Source organism: Lacerta agilis, chromosome 15 (genome assembly GCF_009819535.1).
Source record: "Lacerta agilis isolate rLacAgi1 chromosome 15, rLacAgi1.pri, whole genome shotgun sequence".
In the NCBI taxonomy this organism is placed as follows: Eukaryota; Metazoa; Chordata; class Lepidosauria; order Squamata; family Lacertidae; genus Lacerta; species Lacerta agilis.
In genome coordinates, this window is record NC_046326.1 from 15,693,335 (window position 1) to 15,709,999 (window position 16,665).

The 16,665-nt window shown below is 48.5% G+C and overlaps 1 protein-coding gene across 1 annotated transcript; it reads right to left on the reverse strand.

Annotated features, from left to right (window-relative positions):
* Window positions 1–83: 83 nt before the first annotated feature.
* LOC117060315 lies at window positions 84–6,203 on the reverse strand. Its single transcript, XM_033172529.1, has 9 exons — window positions 5,977–6,203; window positions 5,162–5,271; window positions 4,884–5,043; window positions 4,326–4,579; window positions 3,763–3,976; window positions 2,582–2,720; window positions 1,666–1,851; window positions 468–610; window positions 84–345 (listed from the first exon to the last, which is right to left on the reverse strand). Exons 1-9 carry the CDS (start codon window positions 6,024–6,026, stop codon window positions 267–269), a joined length of 1,335 nt encoding a protein of 444 aa, XP_033028420.1. The 5' UTR covers window positions 6,027–6,203; the 3' UTR covers window positions 84–266.
* Window positions 6,204–16,665: the final 10,462 nt, after the last annotated feature.

A 16,665-nucleotide genomic window follows, 5' to 3' on the forward strand; every position in this document is an offset into this window, starting at 1 on the left:
TTAGTTGTGTGCATTTTGTAAAGTTTCTGTTACCACCATGTTTGTACCAGGGAACAAGAAAGATTTGGGCTTGAGCTGTTTCAAGTTTATATTACTCCTCTTTATTGAACACAAGTATGTTTTTGCTATGGCAATATCCAAACATGAACAGAACTTGAGAATACAATTTTAGAATTTGTGAAGGAGCATAGATTCCAGCTCCCTTTAAAATCCACGATATTCACCCATTAGTCCCTGAGGTCTGACCCTTATGGCACAGTAACACTTTAGTTGTCTGCTTCTTTTCTAGACTTCTGTTGCTGGGCTAGGTACATTTGCAGTCGACAGACAGGGAGTGGAATATGCCTGCAAAAGAGAATGCAGAGCTTGCTTAAGCTGCTGTTCTTCCAATCTCTACCCTGCAATAGCCCAGCCAAACTTTTGGATGCCTCCCTGGGGCTTTTCTTGGCCACTATTTGGCTGGATACCTGTAAGCCTCTCGGTGGATGGTGGCAAAATCTTGCCCTCCCTCAGTCTGGATGGGTTTCAGTTCTGACTTGTAGCTCTTGGCCTTCTCCGCTCTCTTCAGCAGGTAAGTGCTGCATGTTGTGGTTTGGCTGCCAAAATGGCCCTTTTGAAACAAAACAGAAACAAGCAGCAGATGCTTTCAGTGTTGGTTGGCAGAGATGGGATACAGTATTAAAATGTCCTTTGTCTGAGCATGACCAGACACTTTAAGTCACAGCCATGAGAGGAGCCGACAAAGGGCTGTCCTGTGAGAGAGCAGCCCAATCCACCACGTCCACATCTGCTTCATATATACAGTGGACGCTCGGGTTGTGAATGCGATTCGTGTGGGAGGCGCATTCGCAACCCACAGCATCCGGAACCCGCAGTGCCGCGTCTGTGCATGCGATTCGCCGGTTCTGCGCATGCGCGATGCGCCGAACCTGGATATAACCCGTTCCGGTACTTCTGGGTTCAGCGCGTTCGTATCCCATAGCGAACACAACCCGCAGCGAACGCAACCCGAGGTATGACTGTACTTGCAGAAGAGGTAGTTTAACTAGAAATGGGAAGGATTGAGAGTGGAGTAGATCGTTGAGGAAATTTGAAAATGATGCTAGGCAGTGTGCGTGCATCTTGTTCACTCTTCCTAATGAAGAGCTGATCCAATTTCAACTCCTACTTCCTTGGGCTTGAACAATAGGTACATTTCCCTTGGGAAATCTGCAGTGCCCTGAGAGATTGGGAACAGGCATTTTTGGCTCTTGGGGGGGGGGCGAAGCTGCTTTTTTCACCTTGGTTCAGATTGGGGTTTGCTATTGATGCCTCCAGGCTCCTGCCTGCGACGTGTCCCTTTTTGGTGATTCTGCTTAACAGAAGCGATACATTTGGGGCAAGTTCTTCTTCCCTGACCCATGAAAAAGACAGCCTTCCCACCTCTCTAATGTCCTTGCAGCAAATCAAACCACTTCTCCATTGAGCCTAGTATTGTCTGCTGTGACTGACAGGGCTGAGGCAGGATGCATTTCTCATTACCTTTAGACCGGAAATGCCAGAGACTGGACCTGGAGCCTTAAAAGTATTCAAGGATGTGACTAGGCAGGATTCCAGGGTGCAGTGATGGCTTTGCCCCCGAGCTACGGCTTTGCCCCAAAGCACACTGCTCAATGGGTCCCTTACCAAGGAGTGGGTGCAGTTTCCTTCCCGGGGGTCTCCATATCGAATACGAGGCTGAGCTCCCCAGTCCTTGAAGAAGAACCTGTGTGCTGTGGAGTTGTCAAACTGGGCAGCCAGAGATTTCAGGGCTGTGCCTGGATGTTTAATGGGCTCCGCGTGGTTGAGGACGACAGGAAGGTGATAAGGAAGCTGCAAGAGGAGAGGAATGCAAAAAGGATACAGGTAAAGGTAAAGGACCTCTGGATGGTTAACTCCAGTCAAAGGTGACTATGGGGTGCAGTGCTCATCTCACTTCAGGCTGAGGGAGTCTGTGTTTGTCCACAGACAGCTTTCTGGATCATGTGGCAAGCAGGACTAAACCGCTTCTGGTGCAATGGAACACTGCAACGGAAGCCAGAGCACACGGAAATGCCGTTTACCTTTCTGCTGCAGCAGTACCTATATATCTACTTGCACTGGTGTGCTTTCAAACTGCTACGTGGGCAGAAGCCGGGACAGAGCAACAGGAGCTCACCACCATCAAGTGGATTCGATCGGAAAGCCCAAGAGGCCCAGTGGTTTAGACCACTGCGTCCCTTCAAAAAGGATATAAGTAGCTACAGAAGTGAAGGAGGCAGGGGAGGGAATTGTCTGCTTGCCCAGCTAGCTGACCCACGTTGGAGGTGGAACACTGGGTTGGGATGTGCCTAGGCTTCATTCCAGTGGAGCCAAGGGAGCAATGAGGACTTGAAGCTACCCTATCAGTGAAGCCTGAAGGTCTTGGGCATGATGCCAATAGGAAGTGGGACCCTCATATTTTGAAATTCAATGGGCTCCACTGTTTCCCTCCCTAAGCCTTAGGGGTGAGGGGAGAGAAATTCCAATCAGGAAAGTACTACCCTCATTCTCTTACCAACTTCCTTTGCTGCTGGGATGAACCCTTGGTGACGTTGTCTCCTTCAAATTTCCCAGCTTCCTCTGCCCCCCGGTTCTTTTTCAGCGTGATGAGCTTGGCACGAGAGTATGCAGAGGCGTTCCAGCTACGGTAGCTCTCTCTGTGGACAGTCTGGAAGTTGGTTCTGTGCAGAAGTGATGGCATGTGAGAATCTGCAGTGAATGGCCCCCCCGTTAAGTCTCGGGTTACTGAAAGGCCTTTGAGCCAGTTGCACCATGCAGCAGTATTTGTTCTCTCATTGTGAAGGAATAGTGATTCATTCGATCCTCTTGGGAATTGATTTTAGAGTCTCAAAGGAGACTGGTCTTACCTCACTGACCTTTTCATGGTTGGCCAATGAAAATTCCCCTGGGTACACCTGTGCTAATGTAACAATACCCAAGAAGAAGAAGCTACACTTTCTCACGAGAAGAGAGGTCCTGAGAAGGGGATGAAAGGGAACCTTTCTTGGGACTTTAAACCACTTGCCAAAGAAAAATCAGCCCTGCGGCACCTTAAAGGCTAACAGATTTATTGATTTATGGCATAACTTTCCATGGACCAAAACACGTGTCTTCAGATGCATGAAGTGATATCTCAGTTGACGGGTGTAGATGCAGGAGGAGATAAATGCAAGGTGGGAGTTGAACAGTCCTGAGATGCAAAAAGTACCATCAGTGATAATTCAGTTAGAGCTTAGGGGGTATGTTAAATAGGCACAGGAACCCTTGACACAGCAAATTGGTCACCATTTACTCAGCACTGCAAAGATAATTATGTTAACACCTATACTTGGACAGGAAGCCATGGTCTCTATTCAGACTCAAATGAATGTTACTGAACTTACTGATGAGTCGCAATTCAGCAGATTCACACTGAAGTTCCTTTCTCTGTGGATGGCCCGCTGCCTCCCCAAGATCAACAGCAGAGTGGTCTGGTAGGTCGAAATGTTCTCCTTTCTGAAATCCTATTTCTGTGCATTTATTTTTTCCCATTGGTGCTGGCGCATTTGCCCAATGTAGAACATCTTACGCCATAATCAATGGCTTTGTCTTTAAGGTGCGGTTGGCCTCTTCGTGTTTTTGTTTTGTTTTGACGGTATCAGACTAACATGTGAAGTCCCTGCTCCTGTCTCTCCTCAGCCCCAAACCTCCCCAGAATCGTTCCCCAGCACCTGTGATGCTCACCTGAAAGCTGGGTTAATTGCCAGGTTGTCCAGAGGCGGCAGGGCAGGAGCAGCCTGGCCAAGAAAGGACCTTTGTTCTGGGAAATCGCTTTGGTACTTGGTCACATATTCAGCTGCTGCCGGTTCTGAGGATTTTTTGATGGCCCTCTTCTCTCCAAGGAATGCCCCCTTCTCCAAGGGCAAGGGGTGGCTGGGGGTGGTGATGACATTTACTCCTGCAGAGCAGAAAATGGTGAATGATACCCTTCTATTTTGGTGTGAAGAGTTCAGATCCTCAGCCTTGCAACTCCCCCTCATGGCATGGAAGGCTGCTTTTAATCCTAGGAAAAACTCACCTGGACTGTGTTCAGGTTGGGACAGATACAGGAAGAGAGGAAACATTTTAGTTGCTTGTTTTAGCTCAAACACCTGAGGCAGCCTCCAACTTAGAAATGTAGCCAGGCTCCCATTCCTGCCCCAGCGTGGCTCTGATCTGGTAGAACCAATACTATATTTGAGGTTAGTTGAATGTCCCCTTATCAAGCTTAGTTTTGGTGCTGCTGCTTTCTTCATGTTTAGCTTTACCTGGCTGGTCTGGAAGCTCCCTCTTGAATCCCTGGGAGCTCCCCTTGCTTCTGGAGCTGTTCTTGAGTGCAGGGCTGCAGGGCTGGAGCTTGCTTGGATGTTGCGAGATGGCAGATGCTCGTGGTGGGAAGGGGAGGCGGCAGAGAGCCTGGCTCTGGAAGGGTCCCTGTGGGGGCTGGCCTCTCCTCTCCTGCAAAGCAGATGGCCCCACACCTCGCTCAGTAAATCTCACCTGCACGCCTCTAACTTTCCACCTGTGTGTTCATAAAACTGTGAAGTGCTGTGATGACGTTACGTTTAGGAGCAGGGTGCTTTATCAAATGTACAAGCAACCCTGAACCAAGGTTTGGTCTGCGCAGGGTATTGCATAGAGATGCGGGGGAGAAAACTTTGTTTCCTTCAGCTTTCCTTAACAGAAATAATTCCAACCAAAAGCCCCCCCTTTCTTCCCTTCAAGGTATTTGAAGCTGTTTCTCCCTGAGATGTGCTAAAAGCAAGAGGGCAAATTAAGTAGGTATTTGTGTGCAGAACTGGGAGCTCGCCCTCACCCCAGGTTACAGGAGACCTCCCCTTGTCTTTACCTTCACAGGATGCTCGGTTCTCTTGCCTGGATCCCAGATGACAAACTCTGCCCTCTGCGTGGTCTGGAGGTCCATGGGAGGAGGATTTGGGTGTGGAGGGGTGCAGGGGGGCCTCTTGCTGCTGCGCGGGTGCACAGCTGTTTGGAGCAGAGGGGAAAGAACAGCAGTTAAGTGCTGGGATATGGTTGAGATCAGGGAAACGAAGGGACTGACCCAGCCTTTTCCCAGGCCAGCTGGGCCCCCCCTTCCCCTTACCTGGTGGGCAAGTGTAAGTTGCCTTGTAGTGAGAGAGCCAGCCCTTCCCAGTCTTTGGCTGCGCCAGCAGCACCCGTTGCTTTCGGCAGTTCCTGTGGCGCTTGTGGCGGCTGCATGGGAAGCAAGCAAGCATTTGAAAACTAGGTGGCATCAAGGGGGCTTGTCTCTCTGGCACCAGCTCTGTGTGCCAAGGAGAAAAGGGATACTTTTTTGTTATTTGTACATATACTGCTTTATAGGCTGCTCTGTAACAGACGTTCTCTACCTGCCTTGATAGATAAAGGCCTGGTTTGGAAAACGGAAAGAGCAGTGGGCAGGATGCACCAGGCTTTGTACCACTGTGAAGGCTCTGGGATCGGAGCATCCCTTAAAAATCCAGGCCCCCAGACCATCCTCTCTGCAATGTGCTGCAATGCAGCTGGGCTTGCTTGCTGCCTGTTTTTTCCCCTTCCTCCTTCTGTATGTAGATGGGCTCGCTTGCTTAAGCCAAACCAGATCTATTTCCAGCTACGGAAGCTCTGAGTCAGGGGTGGAGAAGCTGTACCCCTCCCAAGTGCTGGCGGACCACAACCTGCACGATTCCTGACAATTGGCCACTCAGGCTGTCAGAACAGATGGGAGGCAGAGTCCAACAACATTTTTCACCGGCTCCAGGTTCGACGCCACACCTGGTCCAAGTGGTGTGGGTTGAGTGGACCCGCCCCTGGAAGTGAGGAAGGCGGAATGCGGGGCCTGGGTAAAGGTCTACGCATGGCCAGCTGCTCCTTGTCACCGGCTACCATTTAACCTGCAAAACCTAGAGGAACTGCACTTACCCACAGTCGCAGAGTTCGCAGAGGCACTCTTTAAAGGGAGGGCTCTCCATGTTGTGTGTGAGAGATCTTCACCGTTGCAGAGCTCTGTAGAGAGGACTGAAACTGCTCGGATTCCTGTGCGGAGAGGCTTGTCCTTTGCTTTTGGCCAGAACTCAGCTCAAGGGGTTTGTGCTGGTTGCTAAGGCCCACAAATCCCTCCTTTTGTTCTCCCCCCTCCTCTTTGCCAAGGGTGATTTGAATATGAAAGCTGCTCCCCCCCCCAAGAGGCCTTCTGTATTTGCCAGATGAGGTGTGGAATTTCTCAGCGCCCCAGTGCCTGGCACAGCTGGAGCACAAAGCAGGCAGGGCCTGTGTGGTTGTTGGGAGCTGGTATGCAACTGGCTCTCTTGCTGCTGCATGCTCTGCCATGTTTGGATTTCCTCTGATATGTCGTACTGAGATCCACCTCCAAGGGCCTTCTGGCAGTTCCCTCACTGCGAGAAGTGAAGTTACAGGGAACCAGGCAGAAGGCCTTCTCGGTGGTGGCACCCTCCCTGTGGAATGCCCTCCTTTCAGCTGTTAAGGGGATAAAGAACTACACAACTTTTAGAAGACGCCTGAAGGTAGCTCTGTATTGGGAAGTTTGTAATGTTTGATGTTTTATTATGTTTTTACATCTTGCTGGAAGCCACCCAGAATGGCTGGGGAAACCCAGCCAGATGAGCAAGATATAAATAATAAAATAATGATAATGATAATTATAACAACAACAACAACAACAACAACAAATTGCAAAGTCCTGATTGCTACACCCCAGTCCCTGTGCCAAGGATCGCTTCCTGACAGCCCCCTTCCCTTAATCAAACCACACATTCTGGTAGGCACCTGCTACTCCTGCAGAGGGCCGGCCCTGCTATGCAGCATGGGGTGAAGTGGCCTCCTTCAGGCGTTGTGAACTGGGGGAGCGGTGCCGTTTGAGCTCTACATTGGACAGCAGAATGTCTTCGGCTGACACTTGGCATTGCCCTCCTAGATTCCATATGTTTGTGAGTCCAACTGTCCTATGAATCTGTTACCAACAGTGTTAAAATTTGCCTGCTGTGTGTAAAAGAGCCGGTGGTGAACTGCATCATACCTCCGTGTTCAAAGGAGTGCATGCATATGCTCTGGAAACCAAAGATGCATTTTTGCCTGGAAGAAACTGCTAGAGACCCTAGGGAACAACAGTTGTAGCATGCTTACAGGTGTCAAATGTTAAACGTGTGTGAATTTACCAGGGTTAAATCCCCCCCAAACAGGAACATCTGGGAGCATATGTTTTCAGGGAGTATTCCAAGACCTTTTCCTCCCAACGTCAGGCCCCTAAATACTTGGCAGATGAACAAATATGTGTTTCTTTTCCTTTCTATCAGCTCACCTTGGAATTCCTCTCTCCGCCGTTCTGTTTCTCTGCTGAGTTTGCTTTGTATACTCTGTATGTGGGAGGGAGGTGGCAGATGGCAGCCTCGGCTGAACTAAGTGCAATCAATCATCATTATTACTATTGCTTAATTTATTTGGTTTTTTTTTTTTAAATTTTAACAACTTACAGCTTCGCTTTCACCAAATAAGTGATGGAAGGTAGAGGGAAAAGGGGATGAGCACAGGTTTGCATGGTGTCTTGAAGTATGATGATGCCACAGACTTCACCCCTAACTTTAGGGCTGCACTTCTGCCAACCCCCCCCCCCCCACAGTTTCAGTTTCATGGGCGGACCGCTTGACTCTCCTGGCCAGAACTGCTGCTGAAGAGAGAGGTTTAACCACAAAGGACAAGACGGCTGAACGCACGGCACAGTCTCCCCTTCCTCTTTTAGGGCTCAATCATTGGGGATTAGGAAGTAAAGCTGCAGGAGGGGTTTGCCACCACTGCCCCAAGATCTACCGCCTGAGGCCATTGCCCCACTCCCCAATGGCAGGGCTGGATCTTCATCTGGAATGCATTTTTGGCTGGATCCTTTCTTGCCTCCAGGGACCTTAACATACTTACTACTGATGGACACTTACCTGGTGCTAAATGCTGTATGGATCCAAAGAGGCCCTTTTGTTTAAAACAACTTTTGCTAAGAAAAACCCAGAAGCTTTCTTATTAGGAATTACAGGTACCGACATTCTAAAGGACCAGAAAGGACTTTCTATGTACGGAACAACAGCCGCCCGGATGCTACTAGCCCAGAGATGGAAAGAAGACAAGGTCCCTCCTACCAGAGAGGAATGGCAAACCAAGCTGATGCACTATGCCGAAATGGCAAAGCTGAATGGAAAACTCAGGAACCAAGAGAACAAAAACTTTACAAAAGAATGGGGAAAAATTTATAAGTTATCACTGTAAGCCGATGGAAACATTGGTGGGATTTTGATTTCACTTGTAGCGTAACAATGACCATGGACAATATGGATTGAAATAAAAGTTAGAGTTTGGAAGAAGATGCAGTTTTGATTGTTTAAAATGGGACTCCATGGAGGGGTGGGGTGGGGGGTCCTGAGATTCGGAGAGATCTCTGTATATAGATATATATTTGAATTTTTACAACTTTGTGTTGGTAAAAACAAATAAAAATGATTTGAAAGGAAGGAAGGAAGAGGCCCTTACGAGGCCCTTGGTTCTGTAGCGTGACTTTTGACAGCTTGCTCTGTGCCTCGTGGTGCCCCATCCTCCCTGGGGAAAATTTTTTCCTGTGCAGAGTGGCTGGCCCAGCAGTGGAGGAAGCTGCTCGGGTGCCTGGGGTGGCGTACCCAGCGGCGGGTACCGCGGGGCCTCCGGACTCTGCCTGCCTCCTCCCACTAAGCCGCCCTGCAGCTTGGGGGGAGGCATTGGGTGGACCGTTTGGGCAGCGCAAAGCTTGCGTGCGCCCAAGCCACCACGTCTCTCCCAGGAGAGATGCATGGCTTGAGTGCGCTGCAGGCCCTGCGGTGAGTGCCACCCAGCATTTTGTCACCCCCTCAGTGGTGACACCTGGGGCGATCCGCACCCCTTTCCTCCGCCCCTGGGCTGGCCACAGAGATGTTGCCAGTCCTTGGCTCTGGGGTGGCATAGCGCTTTCCGTGCGCCAGCCGCTAGCCCAGTTGCCACCCATGTCCCTTTGAGTGTTATTTTTGGAAAGGCAGCTGCTGCCTTCAAAACCGGCGTCGCCGGTCGACTTTGATTAGCCTTAGCCATAGGAAGGAGAGTGGGGGAAAGGATATTAAAATCTTAATTTAATTTAAAATGCTGTCATTCACAGTCATAGCAAACACTGAGCAGGCTAATCATTATGCAAATGAGGCAGATAGAAAAATGATTAATAATTGTACAAATTAAAAATTATTGTAAACATCCTGCGAGTGGTGATAAGTCTGCACGGCACTGGCACACGGGTGGGGGCGCGGTGCAGCCGGCACTGGCATCCTGATTGTCTCATTAGCACGCTTTAATTAGGGAGTGATGAGCAGGAGCCAAGCAGCGTGAGAGGGATGGTGGGCACAGCGGCGGGGTTGGCGAGGGTGGCGGGTCAAGGAGGGGTGTCTGTGACTGAGCTGATGGGAGGGAAAGGGTGTGGCAAGCTTGGGTTTTATTTAGCAAGAGGGATTCGAAGGTTGAAGGTGGCAGAGCCTTCACGTGACGGTTCTTAATTTTGCGCTCGATGCTGTACTCAACATGGAGACAATGCAGCCTCTGTCCACTGAGCCTACAATCTATGTATGTATAATAATGTCCACATTTGCAAATTGTAAGATTTGCGGTCCTGGATGGAAGAGGTTATCACCACCAGAGAAGAATGGCGGATTATGTTAATGGACTATGCTGAAATGGCTAAAACGACCGGAAAAGTTAGAAATCAGGAAGACCAAAAGTTTAATAAGGAATTAGGAAAATTTATAACTTCCCTTAAAGACCATTGTAAACAGTTAAAATCATTTGTAGGACTGGAATATCACTTGTAGTTTAAGGTTGAATTCTGGACATAATGGAAGAGATAAAGGATTCGGTTGATCATAAAAGATGCGGGAGGAAAGGATGGATAATAGGACCCACAAAGGGGAGGATGGAAGTCCAGGAGATTCCTTGGAATCTTGTTTTTATTATTTATGTTTGATATATCTCTGTAAAATTTTAATTTGGAAAAACCAAATAAATTTTATTAAAACAAAGGGAAGAGCTTATCTCAGGAAGTGCTGAAGGAGAGGAAGCCAAGGGTTGACTTTCCACCCAACTTGCTCCCCAACCTCAAAACAACCACCCTCTCTCCTAGAAGAGGCACCCCACCAAAGATGGTCTTGTTTCTCCATTGTGACATCACTTCCCCAAACTCCTCCCTCTTCCCAAGCCTCCTTGCGCTGTGCCGTTATCAAGACCTGTCTGGAAACTCGATGGGACTGAAAATCAGCCAACAGCTTCTTAAGGTGCATGCTCCATCTCACATGTTGTGGATTAGGTGCTACTCAATACACCTTGCCTACACTTCTGTACACTTGAGAACCAGGTAATCCGATCAGGAAGAGAGTTATGCATGTACCCTGCCTTAGTACAGAACTTAGGAGATGGTATGTCATCCTGTATTTATCACTCTGCTGCTCTAGAGGGGTATGTGAGCTGAAGTGCACCTCCTTGGCCCCTCTGTATTTTTTGGTGTGTGTGTGTGTGGTAAATAACAGAGGCTCCAGGGTGTCCCTGTTGGTTGCTCATTTTGTCCGATGCACCTGAGGGGATGCGAGGGTAAAATCCAGACGCTATTGAGAATTGAGATCTCTTGTATGACGGCTTGGCTGCTAATTGTGCACCATTATTCCCCGCCCCCGCCCCCTAATGTTTAACTGTTTTACTTTTATACTTTTGACAGGAAGCCGGATGATAATAATAATAGGCTTACACTGGGTAATAGGCTTATGTGGTACATTATGCATGTCAAGGACAAGCAATTAAGCTTGGCCTCACACATAATAATTAGATTTTTGTTGATGAGCTCATCAGTAATGTGTTTAGTTAAGATTAAGGGCTTAGTCCTCAGTGCACAACATCGCCCAGAGTTCCCCCCCAACCACCACCACCTTCCTTCTCCGAACCACCTCCATAGAAACATGCCTGAGGGGTGTGGGAGGGCACAGTGGGAAGGGCCACTTGCCAGCTAGCTCAGGGCTAGGGGACAGAGGAGGTCCTCCAAGATACTGTTGAACTAAAACTCCCATCATGTCTGGATCTTGAGTCAGGTCGGCTGCTGGGTGTTGTAGAGCCCAGAACCACCTGGAAGACCACAGATGTTCCCTGTGCCTCAGCTAGGAGAAGACACTTTGGGGGGGTGAGAGCCCCAGCCCAGATGTGCAGCTTAGCTGTGACAGCTGGGCCTACATCTTTCCTAGGTCTCAACTAGGGCTGGGCAATATCTGGTTTTCATCATCACGATAGATCACCAGCTAAACACCACGGTATACCGATATACCACAGTGTCTGAAATAAGGATGGAGCTATGTAGAGGCATTGGTTGGCATAATGGTTTTTCCCACGTTGTGATTTTTGCATCACACCCACACACCCACACCCACACACACCCCACCCACACACCATGATTACTGCTGGATCAAAAATTATGAATCCAATATCACAATATGGACTTAAAACTGGTTTTGGGTGATATAGTGCCCAGCCCCAACAAACATCACGATTCGCGATATATTGCCAGGTCAAAAACTATGAAACCGATATCACAACATGGACTTCAGTTTTGAATGATACATATCTCCTATCCCTAGTCCCAACCAGGCCTTCCAACTGGAATTGTCTGGGGTGACTCCGAATTTCAATGTTTCAATTGCAATTGAACCTCCAAACTGTATTGGGAACTCTCTATGGCAACATGGGAGAACGGTCTTTGATTTGGAATTGCCTTGGGAGACGGAGTAGCTGCTGTTTCTGCTATATTGTCTATGACGTTGTCACCCAGACTTCTGGTCTCGCCCTGGTGGTCCCCTTGGGAAGGGGATCATGTGTTGGCGGAGTTCGGCAGAGATGGATTTGCTTTGGCAGATGAAGTTGATTGAATATATGGAACTCGCAGAACTGACCGCGAAACTCTGAGACCAGAGGGAAGAAACGGTGCAGGAGGATTGGAAGAAATTCAAAGACTATTTGAAACGACGTGAAAAGATAGACATTTGAAATTAAAACCAGAGGATATATAAGGCTACAGTAATGCCAGAAGTTAGATTAAGATAGGATATAAGAAGTAGTTAGACATATGTTATGTTTATCTTTATTAGGACTATTAGAGTTAAATGATGATTATTGTTTATAAAGATTCAGATTAGATGAGAAGGAAGATTTTACAATGTTATAAAGTTACTAAAGAAGATTAGAAATGAACGCAGAAGAGAGGATGTGAGGAGGTCCCAAAACAATGTTAGGAATAAGACACGGATAGTTAAATAAGTGTTTGTTTGTTAAGATTTTTGTATTTTTTGTAGGTTTGTATTTTTTTTGCTGTATTTTGTATTTTGTGTGTGTTTTATTGTTAGAATTTAATAAATTTTTCTTTTAAAAAAATGGATTTGCTTTGGTGTGGTGGTTGGTTCTGGCTGCCTTGCCCCTCCTGCCTTTAGCCGATTAATATTTTTTAAGGTATTTCCATCGGCTTAATAGCCAGGCATATAGAATAAGCACAGGGAAGCCTTGGCCAAGGTTCATTGGCCTGCCACCCATCCTTTTTCAGTGGCAGAGGTTTATACATTAATTCACCTATCCATATTGGAGAGCTCCGGGGCCTCGGCACACTTCCTTTCATGCTGGAGTTGGAAAACAGCAACTCTGGATCGGCTACCCCTTTGCCTTTGGCTCTCAGTTGCTGTTGCCGCTGCCGCCCTCTCTAATAGCTCTTGCTGATGTCAGAGTCGGTGGCTCATCAGTCACTGTTGGAAACAGATGCTCTGCAATTACAGCCATGTTAGGGGGCGGAATGCTCCAGGTTGTCATCAACATATCAAATGAGCCTGTGAAGAAATAAGGGATGCTCTAGGAGGAAGATGGATGTTGTGTGTGGGAGGGCCTCCCAGATCTTTTAGGGGGTGCAGGACCTCTTTGGAAAGCTGTTGCAGGTCTGGAAGAGCGGTGAGGAACTGGAAGAGGCAGTTGGTACCAAATGTGGCTGCTCAGACCTCTCAACTGGCCCCTCAGGGGTCTACACGGGCCACACCTCCTCAGCCACATCCCCTCACATTAGCCTGACAGGAGTGAGCCAGCAGTAAACCACACCAGGCAAGTTATTAGCAAAAACAGGATCTGCACAGAAGTGTCAGTCCTAATGAGCACAGCAGCTCCGGTTGGTCTTGCCTCCTTGCAGTCCCTACCTCTCCAGGGTTTTCCCCAAGCAATCTGAGACTGCACCTGTGTGAAGCCACCTTCTCCTCTGCCCTTTTCATGCGTCTCCTGGTTCTGGGAGACCAGGGGAAGGGACGCTTGTCACAGCAGGAGTTGGAGTGACATGTGGCTTTCCCCCAGCTTGACCCATCTGTGCCTCTTGGCTGTCCTCCTCACCTCTGCTTCTGGACTTCTCTCTGCTGCAGATGGGAGTCCCTCCCAGCCCTACCCGGAGATGACATGGATTGAATTTGGGCCTTTCTGCATATGAACTAGGTGCTCTATTTCTGAGCCATGGCCCTTCCTAAGGGAAGTTTTAACTCTTTTTCTTCCTGTCACAGTCATCATAAAAGCAGCCCCCCTGAAGCTGCTGTTTGCAAATGGGAGCTGCCCTTGAAATGAAAACAGCAGATATTATTATTATTATTATTATTATTATTATTATTATTATTATTATTATTTTATTTCAATTTATATACCTTCCTTTATCAAAAGATCCCAGGGTGGTGTATAGCATTAAGAACACATTTTATGGAGCATCATTAATAAAAACATAATAAAAAGCATTATAACAGGCAGTATAATAAAAAAAAATAAGCACAATATCAGTCACTCCCCCCCCCCACCCGCTCCAACTTTAACAGACCATAAATTATTTAATGGCTGAAGGCCTGGGTAAAGAGGAATGTTTTTGCCTGGTGCCTAAAGACATGTAATGATGGTGATTGGTCCTTTTATGACTGATGATTAAAGAAAAAGAATAAATGGACAGTTCTCTCAATGGAGGAAGGGAAGAAATCGGGTCTCCTAAGGAAGCGGGTGGTGCTGTGGTCTAAACCACAGAGCTGATCAGAAGGTTGGCAGTTCAAATCCCCACGACAGGGTGAGCTCCCGTTGCTCGGTCCCAGCTCCTGCCAACCTAGCAGTTCTAAAGCATGTCAAAGTGCAAGTAGATGAATAGGTACCACTCTGGCAGGAAGGTAAGCGGCGTTTCCAGAAGCAGCTTAGTCATGCTGGCCACATGACCCAGAAGCTGTCTGCGGACAAACACTGGCTCCCTTGGCCTGTAAAGTGAGATGAGCGCCGCAAACCCAGAGTTGTCCACGACTGGACTTAATGGTCAGGGGTTCCTTTACCTTTACCTAAGGATCAGGGCCTGTGCTTTATAACTTGTTAAAAATAAATAAATAAATAAATATCTACACTTAGGGGTGAAGTAGCCAAGTTTGATAATGATACCAAATCGTTCAGTGTGCTTAAAATGGAAAAGGATTGTGAAGAGCTCTAAAAGAATGGTACGGGTGGAAAAAGGGCAAATGCCATTCAGTGTTGGCAAGCGTAAGGTGATGCGCATGGAGGCAAATCCATCATAATTTCACATATAAACCCATGGGGTCTGAACTGGCAGTGACTGAGCAGGAAGGAGAACTTAGAGGAGTTGTGGCGGATGAAGATGTTTGCCGCGCGTGAAAAGGCAAATTCCGCCTCCGAGATTAAAACCGTTATATAAATCTGTGGTAAGGAGCACACTTGGGCTACGGCATACAGTTTTTGGATAACCCACCTCAGAAAGGATACTGCAAAGGTGGAAAAGGCAGCTAAGTTTCTCCTAGGGGTGGACCAAGGAATAGTTACAATGTTTTGTGCTCTTTAGTTTAGGAAAAGGGCGAGAAACCCAACATGGTCATCCAATGAAGCCGAATGGTGGACGATTCAGGAGAAACAATTGGAAGGACCTCTTCACCCAGCACGTAAGCTACCTCAAGAAGTAACGGACATCAAAATAGATGGCTTTAAAAGGGGCTTGGACAAATCCATGGAGGATAAAGTTATCAGTGGCTATGACTACCCTACTGAAAGATACTCGGAGTCCAGTGTGATTTTCATGCTCTTTATTCAGCTCATAGTAGTGAGGAATGTAGTTCCCCCAAAACGTTTGCTTTATATACACTATTTACACAATGGGCCCCACGTGATTGGCTAATTCTGGGATACTCCTGTATGCCAATCAGAGTGTGGATTCACTTCCACCTGGAGCTGGATTGGTTGGCTCCTGCAGACCAATCAAACTGCTGCAATCTCAATCCTATTGTTCTGGGACCAATCAGACTGCTGCAATCTCAATCCTATTGTTCTGGGACCAGTCAGACTGCTGCAATCTCAATCCTATTGTTCTAGGACCAATCAGACTGCTGCAGTTTGGATCCTATTCAACTCAGTACATAACACCTACCTTCCCTGGAGGAGGAGGCAGGGTGCCTCTGAATACCTGTGGGAGGGAATTGCAAGTGGGGAAAGTTGCTATGGTGTGCAGGTGCTGTTTTCCCTCCAGGGGGCTTCGTATCAGTGGTGTAGGATGCTGGCAGGGGTATTGGGGGCCATTGCCCCAGGCACACATTCAGAAGGGCACAGTTGGTCTGCAGCAGTCCCAAAGGTGTCATGTTGGCTAGGAGACCACTGGTGGCTCCCTTTTCTAGCCTTGGGACAGCTTGTCACATGCTTCTTGCACCCTGGCTGGCTCTGCTGCCATGCACGCTGGTTCGCTGCTGCACTGGGCAGCCCCCTCGGCTCCCTTCTGCCCCAGAACCCCTAGCCAAGGTCCCCTGTGGGATCAGGCAGCCCTAGGCATGGCAGGATTTCGCCAGTACCCAGCGTCATAGCTGTCAAGTTTCGGATTTGAAAATAAGGGATCAGCAGTCTCACCTATCCTGGGGACAGTCACATGTCAGTGGTGGGCGGAGCCAGAAGCAAAAGTGGGGGGAGCAGCAATGTAAACTCCAAGCGGCCTCGGGCTCGGAGCGGAGCAAAGAGGAGGGCAGCCAGCAAAGAGGAGGGCAGCCATGTGCTCCGCGCGATGGAGCCCCATCGTCTTCTTGTCTGATCCCAACAAAACAGGACAGGAAGCAGCAGCTGCTCAAAGGCAGCCGGGCTCTGCCCGCCAGCTAACCCTATTGGCCCGCTGAGGGGCTCAGCGGCAACGGATAGGGGCTGATGCAGGGGGAGGAATACACCCCCCTGTAAGCACGGGAAACGGCTCCCACTTGCTTTGAGGGCTGAGGCTTTTCTCTCCAAGTAGGCGAGGTCTTCCCACCCAGTCCCTGGCCAGCAGGGGAGGAGCTGCTTCCATTAAAAACGGGAAATTTAAGGGAAATAAAAAATAAGGGAGAGCAGCGGGAAACTGCTTCAAATAAGGGAGAATCCCGGGGGAAACGGGATACTTGACAGCACTGCCCAGCGTAGATGTAGAGGTGGCTATGCGAGCCTTGGCTGGCAGTGTGCCGGTTCCTGGGCCAGACTGGTGGAGCTTCCTGGGGCTACAGGAGAACCGTGGCGCCCCACCCATTT